The following is a 12880-nucleotide window of genomic DNA, read 5'->3' as shown; positions in this document are numbered from 1 at the left end:
ATCATCTATCATGTCCGGAAATCATTCTCCATAGAGAATGATTTCCGGACGGCCTCGAAGAGTTTCTGGTCCACCATCCGGCGGCTCAGGGGGGGGAAGCGGTGCACCATCAACACCATGTATGGTGAGGGCGGGGCTCTGCTGACCTTAACTAGGGACGTCGTGAGTCGGTGGGGGGAATACTTCGAGGGCCTCCTCAATCCTACCGACACGCCTTCCGATGAGGAAGCAGAGTTGGGGAGCTCGGACGTGGGACCTCTCATTTCTGGGGCTGAGGTTGCCGAGGTGGTCAAAAAACTCCTCAGTGGCAAGGCCCCGGGGGTGGATGAGGACATGTTTCCTGTGAGGGTTGGACTCCGTCAGGTCTGCCCTTTGTCACCGATTCTGGTCATAATTTTTATGGACAGGATTTCTAGGCGCAGCCAGGGCGTTGAGGGGGTCCGTTTTGGTGACCTCAGAATCGGGTCCCTGCTCTTTGCGGACGATGTGGTTCTGTTGGCGTCGTCAGGCCGTGACCTTCAGCTCTCACTGGAGCGGTTCGCAGCCGAGTGTGAAGCGGCTGGGATGACCATCAGCACCTCCAAATCTGAGACCATGGTCCTCAGCCGGAAAAGGGAGGAATGCTCTCTCCGGGTCGGGAATGAGATCCTTCCCCAAGTGGAGGAGTTCAAGTATCTCGGGGTCTTGTTCACGACTGAGGGACGAATGGAGCAGGAGATTGACAGACAGATCGGTGCGGCGTCTGCAGTGATGATGGCTCTGCACCGGCCCGTCGTGGTGAAGAAGGAGCTGAGCCAGAAGGCGAAGCTCTCGATTTACCCGTCAATCTATGTTCCTATCCTCACCTATGGTCACGAGCTGTGGGTAGTGACCAAAAGAACGAGATCGCGAATACAAGCGGCCGAAATGAGTTTCCTCCGCAGGGTGTCTGGGCTCTCCCTTAGAGATAGGGTGAGAAGCTCGATCATCCGGGAGGGGCTCGGAGTAGAACCGCTGCTCCTCAGCATGGATGGATAGCTTACTCTACTCCTTGACTCTGGAGATTCCAACATGTTATTTTTTCTAGCGTAGTTTGGTAAACTTCCAGTGGTTCAACTCGGGGACTAGTCATTCATGCTTGTGTAAAAGTTAACGATCTATCAATTTAAAACTATATGATAAAGAGCTACAAGCTGTTAACCTGGAGCTGAATGGAGAGTCCACTCTTACGCAACACTCCCTTGACGCCCTTCTATACTTTACAGGTGCTGCAGTGAAAACTTCTTTTGATACAGAGGATTGAAGAGCTCGTTACCGTATTCCAAGGAGAGAGTCCAGACACTCCTCAGAAGAATTTTAGTTCTGCAGTGTGTATTAGTGAGCTCATTCTTTCAGTTCTACCCACAGCTCATGGCCATAGGTGAGAGTTTGAACACAGATGAACTGGTAAATCAAGTTCTCTCTTCTCCACAACATACCAGTACAACATCCACACCACTGCAGACACTGGAGACTCAATCTGCTTGTCAATCTCTCCCTCCTTTCTCCCTGTGCTTGTTTACAAGACCCCAGTATATTCAAGCTCCTCCACTTAAGGTAGCGACTCAGCCCCAACCTTGAGTGTGTAATCTACCCTTTTGCAAATGAGGACCATGGCTTCAAATTTGGGGGTGCTGATTCTGATCCCTGCTGCATCTCTGCTATATGAAGCCAACAGGACCAGCAGGATGATCTGCTAAAAAACAAAGATCCAGTCCTAAGATGACCGAACTGGAAACCTTATGACCCTTGGCTGCACCTAGAAATCACGCCCATAGACACTATGAACAGAATCTATTATTTGTTTCTATAGAAAACAATACAATTAAAACACAGCAGGGAAATAGATCATTAAATGTGTTTAATATACTGAAACCCAGTTAGTTTTTCTCTGAATGAATAAGAAGAGATGTATAACAGCATGTGCACTTACACACAGGTAGTTACAGTCATAAAAATTTTGTGAGAGGTTCGGTCTGAACAAATAAATAAAATAATACTGTCATATGTCTACATCAACCTATTTCTTCCGTTTCCTTCATGATATCACTCTACATGACACCGCCATTGATCAGGAATTCGTGAGAATTTCCTGACAAGTGATGAAAGTTTCTCTTTAAACAACAGGAGCATTTGATAAAGGTGAAGACACTCAGAGCTGAACTATGGGATGCATTTCTGACAGCATGTGAATAAAAACAAGGGCTGGGTCACAGATGGGGTTGGTGGAAAGTGAGATGTTTATAAAATGTTGTTTGGCTTTGGTGTTAGTTTTTAAAGAAATATTACTCCTCCACCAGATATCTCTTCACAGGGCGTAAACTAAACCATACTGCTGTCATGTCTGGGTGGGCATGGTTATGAAATAATTCATTTCACTCTCCATACACTTCTGCTAGATTATTTTTCATTGTACATTGCTGAAACTGCCTGTAGGCACTCTTGTTCAGTAGCATCACCTTTCTTGTTTTGTAGTGTCCATTAAGTAAAACTTGAATTACCTGATACGTTTTTTTCCCTTTATACGTTTTCCTTATGAAATGTCAGTGGGAGATACTGTTTTTATACTTGAAACACGGGCTGAGCTGTTAATGTTGTGTTATTTTAAACTATGGATGTCTCAAACTACCACTAACGATGCCAATCTTTATAAACTGAAAAATAAAATAGCAACTTTGTGTTCATAAGACAAATGTAACAATATCATAATTTCATCTCAGCTGACAAAAATCAGTTTTCTTGATGACAGTTTGGTGATTCTTTAAGTTTTGTTCAATTTTCTGTTTGTACAACAGGAACTCCATATAAACAATTCATGATTCCAGCTTGTCAAACTTGAGGTTGCTTTTCCTTGTTTTCTTCAATATCAAAATCAAACTCAAGCGTGTTTCTCTGTGTGTTTGGTAAGATTTCCAACGTAAACACATTATTGATTTAAGATTAAAATAAAGAGAATATATTATTCTATAATAATCACAATAATGACAATACACAAAAAAAATAATTAGAAATTTGCTCCATCTCAAATTCTTGCGAGCAATTAATGTTTTAGAATGGTAATAGATACAGAAACAACATATGAAAATACCGAAGGCTTTATGCTATAATGTGTCAACAGCAATAATAGCAATAGATTACCTCAAAGAAGATTGGCTTTGTTACATTTGAAATTGTTGCCACTGTTGCAATTTGCTGCAGGATTGCAGGTGGATTGAAATAGCATTCAATAAACGGCCCATGTCATGCAGAAGTATCAACCCCACACAGAATCATTCCCTTCCCTACCTTAAAAGCTGGAAATAACAACATTTATGGCCACACCACACAGTTTGCTCTGAGCAACCAATTTCAAAGGGGTGGCTTAACATGGGAGTCACATGAAATCTGTTTCCGATCATACCAAAGCCAAAGGACACCCTTTTATACAATTCTGAGCTTCCGACTGCTTTGACAATGGGCCAGAATTTGATGTCGTGGGTTGGCAGTCCAAAGAGTAACTAAGAGCTGCTCATAAGGTCATCTCTTTGACAATGTGCATATCAAATAAATGTGTATGGATTCCTGTGTGCCACAATGTGAAACAAACCTGGTTCACTATCAACATCTACAGGAAATAAGCTGTAATACGTTTTCCTTTGAATGCATTTTAAAATGTTGAGCTATGAAGATGATAGCACTCCCATGAATTACAGTTGATAAATTAGTCTATATAAGGTGAGTAATTAACATCTTCACTGTATTAAAGCCAGCTTGTGTCACACAATTTCACCTAGAAAGAAAGGGTTGAACACTCAGATCAGTTTTCTGGGAAGATAAAGTCCTTTCGCTAATAGCACCTGAAAGCATTAGTATGTGTGTTGTCATTCGTGTCAAGAGAACAACATTTTCCTACAAATTCTAATTTGTTTGATATTTTTTGTTTGATAATACATACATAATACATGATCTTAAGCTCAACCTTCACGCATAGATAAAAAAGAGTGTATTTACTCTTTATACTTACAGTGCGGTCATAAACTCTGACAGCATATTTGCTTAATGGTACTATGGTGTCAGTATCCTGTAAAATAGAAATATTCAGTAAGTCTGAGTGTTTTGAAACATTTAAAGACACCAGAAATCATGGTATGTACAATGAAGAGTTAATCAATCCGATTCAGCTGTAAACTAGACCAACAATCAAATTCAAACTAATCGTTTCTTTTAATTCCATCACACAAAAGATTTGATTTCCTGACTTGCAATGGATTTAAAATACATATGCTGGTTCATTTAAATCATTTTCTTCACCACTTAAGAATATTTCTGTGCCATGTGTTTCCAACATAACACACCTGACTAGGTACAAAGTACTGTGATCATGGTAAACATGACATCACCATCAAATTAGATTTGATTATCTAAGAGGGCGAGCAGTGCATGGAACTCTAAAAGTCTTTATTTGGGACTAAGTAAAGCACATTCAGGAAGCACAGTCCAAAGTAACAACATAAGCGGATCGCGTATTAAGCTCTGTTAGAAAAAAATTAACCTTACAGACACAGAATTAGCTAAATAGTAGGCTATGGTGATCCTTAATGCTTAAGCATCCATTGTGTCTTTAATGTGTTAAAGACACAGTGGATGGAGATATTGTGAGGACATTGCCATGAGGCTAGAAGGAGAGGCACAAACAAAAAAAGTAATGTAATAGAAAACACATCAATCGGTGCCTCTTGTAGCAAACATATGTTCTCTTCTCATGCACAAGCTACATTCTGTCCTTACATATGTCCTTACACCCTGTATATTATAGAAAAAAAGAATGCCGTACTTGCCTGGAGCTAGCAGGTAAAGGTGTATGACGCTGGCATTGAGCAGGTCAATGGAAATTGATTCTTTTCTGCAGCGCGATGTTTCCTTTCATAAAGCACCGCGCGTCTTCCTTTGTGTGCGTGTATCCTCTTCAACTTGAGGTGTACTGATGACGTCTACCCAGTGAGTCAGGTCCTCATAATGAAGTTTCCACACAGGGAGGCATGTACACCTCGGAAAACAAGGACTGCAGGAAAGCAATCGAATCGAATCTTTCAAATTGATTTCACACACATCCTTGTTGAAAGGATGAGGCTCTCAGTGCTAAGGCGCGAGTGATTAGGACTGACCTTTGAGGAATTAAGACCCAGGACTGACAAAGGTCCATGAATAAACAGCTGCTGTTGTGATCACCATATCATAATGTGAACAAGCACTCAAATAAATCTACCATAGATACAGAAATATACTAATATTCACCCTCTTGGGACATTTGAAGGCATTTAAGAGTGTTTTCCAAAGAGAGAAGGTTTACAAAGAGAGCAACATTTAACTACAGATCATCAATTCCATGATAATGCCTGCACCACTGATTAGGAGCTGTGTGAGAGGTCATACACAAAACCACACACACTCCTTCCCACCAAGAGAGGAGTAGGTGACGCTTCACCTCAATCACGGTAAAAGGCCTTGAGACTCGGCACTCTTTACTTCTTGCGTCTATAAAAAGAGCTTTCTTCCTCTGAGAAAGCAACAGCAAACCCATTTCCTACTGAGCATTTAGTTCCCAAGCGGAGAGAAGGCAGGAGAGAAGGAGAGGGATCACAGTTGAGAGTTACCGGTCTGGATGATCTGTGGACAAAAGCTGGGAGAAAAACAAGAGGATAAGCGTTGGAACGAGGTAAAAATCAATTTCATTCTCAACTTGTTTGTCTGGCATGAGTGAAAATTGTGTCCGATAGTTTGTAGTTTACAGATTTGATGTACTGGTTAACCACACCCATTGATGCATTGTGGACTTTCTTACATTGTATGTGAAGCTGTACTTGCTTTGTAAAGTTTTAGGGCAAATTTGAATTGCTTTTCCAATGATTTGAACCAATAAAATAAAAATCTATCTTACAAAACCTCCAAATGATACCAAAATTCAGTCCATTTTAGTAGAAGCTCCAAAGATTTTTTTATCAGAGTATATCTGTTCGAAGCTCAGCTGAGTGAGTCATACTGTGGGAAGAGATGAGCCTCTGCCAGAGTTACAAAGACAATGGCCCACCAAGGAGTCAGTTCTTAGAATAATGGAGGAGGGAAAGAGAAACAACGGGATGCAATTTCTCAACAAAGAAAAGGAAATGAACTCATCCCCCTGTTGAACATTCAATTCACCCAAAATTCTTTTTTTTTTTTAAAAAAGCATGGGTAGAGTTTTAAAATGTTCATATCTATCAAAAGAGTGAAATTAGATGACCAGCGGTGTCAGATTGAACCAAAAACAAGTACAGATCTATTGAGTGGTGCTAAATCTGAAATTCTAATCTCTGTTGACTAGTCTCTAAAGGATAACCCCGCTAAAGACTGATTGGAAGAATATATAGATGTAGGAGAAGAAGGAGTGAAACTGACATTACAACAAAGTGATGACAATGCAAAGAACCCAAAAGCTACAACTCAGACTCTGCAGATCTCTGTTTGCATGAAAATGTTAAAGTCTGTCTCAGTATAAATTAAAAAGAAAAAAAAAACTCGACAAGTATGACTTGTTTGGAATGATTGCCAAGATAAAGTCTCTTCTCTTGAACAGGAACATGACAGGAGCAGATAAAGTTTAAATGAAATTTTTCGGCTGCAATGAGGAAAGCTATCCCTGAACAGATTTCATTAAACGCACAGGAGCAGATAAATCATGCTTTGGGCTTGTGTTGCAGCCATTGGCAATTCAGTGGATAGGGAATTTCTTAAGAACAGGAGCATCTTACCTGCAACAGGCAGCGATCAGAGTGCTTTTCATTTTGGTGAATCTAGAAACTAATCCTGACTGGTGAGCTAACGGGAGCTAGATGAGAAGAGAGAATTTTTCAACCGTCTAAAAGAACTCAAACCTAAAAAATTTTATAGCGGTTCAAGCGAGAGCAACATTATCGACTTTGACAATGCGTCACTTCTGCATCAGACAGTACAATACGGTCCAGGTGGCTGCATAGTTTCTCAACATGCAGTCCCAGTCAGTGTAAGTGTCTTGTGGAAAAGTGTAAAATTAATTTAAACTACCATAAAACTTTTAAAGTTTGAGGTTCCTGGCTTGAAAGTCAGAAGTGAAAATAACTACTGACTACTAACAAATATTCCATATAGGCTCACCTAAATAATAATACTAAAAAAAAATAGATATAATTTTGATACAAACACACTCTTTAAATAAACAAGACATGTCTGGAGCAAAAATGAATAAATAAAGGTGAAGATGAAAACAGGTTGGCAACCACAGCACCACAAGTATCTTTCAGACTTCTCAAATCCACACCGGACTGATGCAAAATGTTAACAAAATCATTTAGCAGGAGTATTAGAAGAAACCCCAAGCTAATGTGTCGAAAGGCTCAGAAATGAGTACATGTTCACAAGCTGTGGGCTGATGATAGATAATGAACATTTAGGGAGCCTAAATGTTTTCCTTCTTATTTATTAATTTTTTAATCGATAAAAGAGAGGACATCAAAGAAGCAGCCCATTCTCACTCCAGAACAAAGCGTGATAACAAAACATTGTCCTTGTCCTATTTTTCCTGCTGAAGCAGGTTTCTTTTAAACATTCATGTCCTTTTGATCATTTCTGACAGTTGCTATTCAATATTTAAAAGTCATTCAGCTTCTTTTTTAATGCACTGTCTTTGTATAACTTTGGTTATGTTTCTATATTTTCTATATTTCTAAGAGAATTTTGTTCAGTGCCCTTAAATGAGTGAGCTTGTACATCAGCTCTTATAGCATGTAAAGTCTTGATGTGAGATTAAACAGATCAACTTACAGCACCGTACTTAAGTCCAGATAAGGTCAATAGAATACAACGTCTTTATTGTCAGTGTAAAACTATATTTTTGTTAAAGATAAGCAAGTCATATTTACATGAAGTCAGTCAAAAGGTTGTCCTGAAGACTGACAAGATTTTCCAGTTATTTTAAAAACGAGAATTACAAAAAGAAAACTACATTCTGAAATATAGATATAATCTTGTTACACTTAGAAGTTCATGTTTTAAGTACAGGCTTAATTTTGTTGCTTACCTGCACCACCATGAAACACTCACACAATGCCCCTTGCAGCTAGCTTGGCTTCAGCTTCCTGCACATTTACATTTTTAACCAAACAGATGACAAATCCGAACTGACTAGGCCTTTTGGGGAAGAGACTGGAGCTTTATCAAAGTGTTTCAGACACAGGCTGACACGAGCTGTTGCTGCAATGTATACTAGTACAAATGTGGGCATGAAAACCTCCTTTAGTAGACCTTATCTTTGTCTGATAACTTTGAGGCTGACGTTTCCCCAGTTCATTTAGTGTGAAGAAGCAGCAGGGGCGCATATTTGGTTTGGCATTAATTTGATGAAGCTTAATTTGAAATGCAGTTCTAACAGGTCAAGTAGGAGCATGAGACTGTATTACTGAGTTTAGATAGCTGGGTGCAGAAACTGTGATTGTGATTTAAATTTGATGCGGGTAGCAATGGGCAGCCAGAGTAGTTCAATGAGTAATGGAAGGTGTCCCTTTGGGTTGGTTTATCACCAAAGGTGCTGCTGGGTTGTGGAACACTTGTCAGGGTGTCGCTGACAGGGAGTAGTTGAAGCAGAAGATAACAATGGCTTGTACCAAGAGCTGGGTGGCATACTGAGTCAGACACAGCCTCATTTTACTCATGTTATAAAATTAAAAACGACATGACTGAGAGACAGATGCACCATGGTCAGAGAGAGACAGCTGGTCATCAATCATGACACCAACTGTTCTTGTAAACCTTATGGGAGAGCTTGTTGAAGAGACAGTTTTTATGTTTACATTGTGATGGATGGAATGATCCTCTGAAGTTACCAAAAGCTCATTTAGCAGAGGTTAAGGTAGCAAGGTAGCACTCCTTTGTTCATCTGGATGAACAAAGGATGTGACTGTGGGGGTCATCTGGTGGAAATTATGGTACAATTGGGTATCACCTGCAAAGCAGTGATATGAGAAGCCGTGCAAGTGGATGACCGGGCCCAAAGAGAAGATTTTCCAGTACTGAACCTTGGGGCATACCAGAGGAGAGGCGATGAAGCCTGAATGTTTGTCTTTGCTATGATACTTTACAAGAACACATGGCCAGGTACAAAGTCAACTAAGGGAGTGCTATGCCTGAGATCCCCACCTCTGTGATCAGCGAGTTCACAAACATATACCACGTTTTGAAGGCTTTTCAAGCCATCAATTCAAGCTGCTGCAGCAATGGGTAGTTTTTATTTTTTAATTTTTTTAAAGATTTTTATCTTTTTAAGGACATTATTATGGGCATTCTCACTGACATATGCAGCCGTTTCTCTCTTACAGATATCTCTTATGTTTGCTGCTGTTTCATGTATGTTTATGTTTGCTGTATTGCTGGAACTGTTTCCGATTAAGCCTAGTACGATGGGATGCAAGCAGTGGGTGTTTTAAACAGTTTTTTTTTTTTTATGTGCTGTGGCCTTTTTATTTTGCATTTTGCATTTGGCCCGACAGTCACCATAAGAACTTGTTCTTACTTGCCTGGTTAAATAAAGGTTCATTTAAAAAAATAATAATAATAATAAAAAAAAATAACCAGAGAGCACAGATAGCAGGATGGGATGATTTACTATGATAGAGGCTGTAGAGAGATATAGTGAAAAATACTATACTATAGATAAATAAAAACTGCATTAAATGGAGGCTGTCCTCTTCCCAAAAGTAACACCATAGGTTTTGTGTTGAAGGAGACAATGACTTATAATTGTGGCCAAAGAATATGTGACTTCTAGTGGTCATTAGAACAACTGCATGTGAAGTGTCAAAATGGAGTCAATTGAGGTGACCGTGGTGTATTTTAGTCTTACTTGTGATGTTTTCTGTAAACCATAAACAAGTGATGCTATGACCTAAACCCAACCAAGAAGTGACATAAGTGTTTTAGAAAAATGTTACCCTGTTATTGACTAAATTACATCACCGTAAGGTATTTGTTCATGAGGATGTCAATATTGTTTGTATTTAAGGGTATGAATAAATGGTCTATTGGTTATTTTGATTGGAGGACTTGTAGAAATGTCAGTGACTGATATTTTTACCATGGATTATGTGCAATGCAATCCAAAGCTCACATGAAAAATAATAAATAGTAAGTAATAGCAGAAGAAATATCCTCATTCTGTAACCAAGCACGAGCACAAACTGTAACACTCTTCCTTTTTTTAAGTCCAGCTGCATGGAAGTCGGAACTAGGGGTGCTAGGTTTTAATAAAGATGCTGAATTCATCCATTCTAGTTCTCTTATAACTGCATGCTATTAGAAAATAACTTCAAATCAAATCTTTAATCGTTGATAAGTGTGCGTGCTTCCCCCGCCCCTCCCAACAAAAAACCCACGCCCCCTCTCAGAATATAGCTCCGATGTCCATGTCCAGCTGACTGCTTTAGTTTGTCACACAAATCCCCAGTGCTGTGTGCCTGCTCTGGTAACCCTAACAGAAGACGTTTTTCATAAACAGATTAGACGCATGATCTGCTGATTAACATGACCATCTGTTACACTACATGTAATGTTGGCTGAAGGAGGAATGATGACCACCAGCATTTGAGCTAAATCATTATTCAATCATGACACATAGCTACATATCCTCCAAAGTCACCATCTCAGAAGACAGTAGGGAAACAAATCTGCTTATATAAGAGAGAAAAGTGTTACGTAGGTGCAATGATCAAGAGACACCAACTGTATCTTTTCAAATAATTGGCCATTTCTTCTCATTTAGGGATGATCGAGTGAAGATTTTTATTCTGTTGGGACTGAAGTCTTTTTCAGTGTTCTGAGGAGAATTTCTTCACCATCACTTTCCTTTTTCCAGCTCAAAACCTAACTTAAGTTTGTATCCCCTTCAACAGGCTAAAGATGATGTGTCTATGCCGTTTTTTTGTGGTTGTGATGGCATTCATGTGCATCCCTGGGTTTGGGTCGATGTGTTTGGACAGCTCTATATGCAGCAACTTGAGCAGCGAGGAGAGGATACTGGTAAGTCAATCTGTCACCTCAGTAATCTGTTGTCACTTTTCCTGTCGTCATTGGGCAAGGGAAGAATATTTTAAAAATCTGTAAGTGTTTTAAATTAGACTAGGGTTCACTAAACAATACACAGGAGTGGGCAATTTAGGAACTTTAATGCTCCTCATGTTATGAAAGGATACTCTAACTCTCCTTTTCAAAGATGGAACTTCAAGTGCTATTTATATTGCATAACTATAATCACAATATGTGTGGTTTAATCTGAGAAACACTTAAAGAGCAACACAGCAAGAATACACACTCAGCTGCTTATCGTGTCTTCAAATGCCTAAGATAAATGATGTGTTTTAAATGTTGCTACTGTCTGGGATTTTGTTTTTTTTTTGCATGCAGGACTGTGTTCACTTCTGCATGTCTGTGATCCAGACCGAAATCCCAGAGCCCGGTGCATCGGCCCAGCAGCTTAATGATGATGACAACGACATCTTACTCAACATCATCCTAGCCACTTTGGCTTCTGAGGACAAACTCTCAGACATGTCAGAGTCAGATCTGAAAGCCCACAGCGACGAGCGTCGCTCTTATTCCATGGAGCATTTCCGCTGGGGGAAGCCTTCTGGTCGTAAACGCAGACCTGTTAAGGTCTTTGCCTCTTCTCTGGAGGGAGGAGACTCCTCTGAGGGGAGCTTCCCCTTTCAGGCTCGTAGACATCTGAGCAGTGGCAAGGATGAGGCAAAGGCGGGTGTTCAAAAAAGAAATAGTCAAAATGAGGGTTTGCTGATGTCCAGAGTCAGCTCAAGAGCACACGCAGCAGCGAACCAGCAGGAGAGAAAAGATGGGACCTACCGGATGAGTCACTTCAGATGGGGCAGCCCACCTGCATCTAAACGAAATGGCAGCTTAACAAAGCTGAGGGAGGAGAAACCTCAGGGGCAGCTGGCAAAGTTCCTCAAGAACATTATAGTGAAAGATGTGCAGAGGATAATTGGATGAATGGAAGATTGATCAGGGGAGGGTGATAGTTAAAGGAGCCATTGCATGTTAGTTCAAACATGTCTTAATTCAAATTACAGAAACGTGTTGCTATCTTTAGCGTGTTGTTGAATGTTTTTTCTGGGCCAAATGTTTATTTCATTAAAACCCTAAGGTGGAAAAAGAAAAAAGATTAAAAAAACAAACATAAATGGCAGTTTCTCAGAACCACTGATGCACGCAATGACTGCCTGGAATTTCCTTGACTTGACATTTCTAAGAATACATTTGATCTTATGAGAAGCAAAGTTACTAGTCCAAAAGTGGGTGAGTGTGAGGAGTGCGGTTTGTTTGTGTGTGTCTAATCAGCCAGTTTATTGATGAACTGTAATCACTTTTTGTAAACTATGATATTAAATATTGTGTCTGCTGCAAACAACAGAGTGAATTCTTGTATGATAAGCTTGATTTTTAAAACGGTCACTTGAAGAAAGCAATGAGATGTGACTGAAAGTTGCTGGAATTTAAAAAAAAACAAAAAACATGATGAGAGACTGAAACTAGAAGAGTTTATATACAGCAGCTTGAGGAAACATCTTGAAGGAAGTTGGGAAACTGTAAAATGGAAATGGAAATTAGATTTAATGATTTGCATTTAATTCAAATGGGATATTTATTTGAAATTAGTGGGAAGAAAACATTCAATTCTGAAGCAGAGAAATATCTATTTTTTTCCAAATATGCTTCTTATGAGTTCTCAACACATTTAAAAGAAAAAAAAAAAGTGTCTTACATTTTTGTAACAGAACTCATTCGGGAAATGTAGGTTTAAAAGCAA

General features: G+C 39.6%; 2 protein-coding genes across 2 annotated transcripts in view; one reads left to right on the top strand and one right to left on the bottom strand.

Moving 5' to 3' along the window:
* LOC142375478 (tyrosine-protein phosphatase non-receptor type 14-like) overlaps positions 1 to 4959 on the bottom strand; it is a 51712-nt gene extending 46753 nt beyond the window's left edge. The window contains exons 1-2 of the mRNA XM_075459505.1: positions 4836 to 4959; positions 4022 to 4078 (exon numbers count right to left, since the gene is read on the bottom strand). The gene's annotated coding sequence lies outside the window, so the exon portion shown is untranslated. The remainder of the gene's footprint in view (positions 1 to 4021; positions 4079 to 4835) is intronic.
* Positions 4960 to 5482: 523 nt separating this feature from the next.
* On the top strand, positions 5483 to 12481 carry LOC142375172 (pro-opiomelanocortin-like). The gene is made up of 3 exons (XM_075459106.1): positions 5483 to 5713; positions 10953 to 11079; positions 11464 to 12481. The coding sequence occupies exons 2-3, from the start codon at positions 10960 to 10962 to the stop codon at positions 12061 to 12063; spliced, it is 720 nt and encodes a 239-aa protein (XP_075315221.1). The 5' UTR covers positions 5483 to 5713; positions 10953 to 10959; the 3' UTR covers positions 12064 to 12481.
* Positions 12482 to 12880: the final 399 nt, after the last annotated feature.

This window comes from Odontesthes bonariensis, chromosome 24 (assembly GCF_027942865.1).
Source record: "Odontesthes bonariensis isolate fOdoBon6 chromosome 24, fOdoBon6.hap1, whole genome shotgun sequence".
Lineage (NCBI taxonomy): Eukaryota > Metazoa > Chordata > Actinopteri > Atheriniformes > Atherinopsidae > Odontesthes > Odontesthes bonariensis.
The sequence above is the reverse complement of the archived record's forward strand: the minus strand, read 5'-3'. Positions and strand labels throughout refer to the sequence as shown.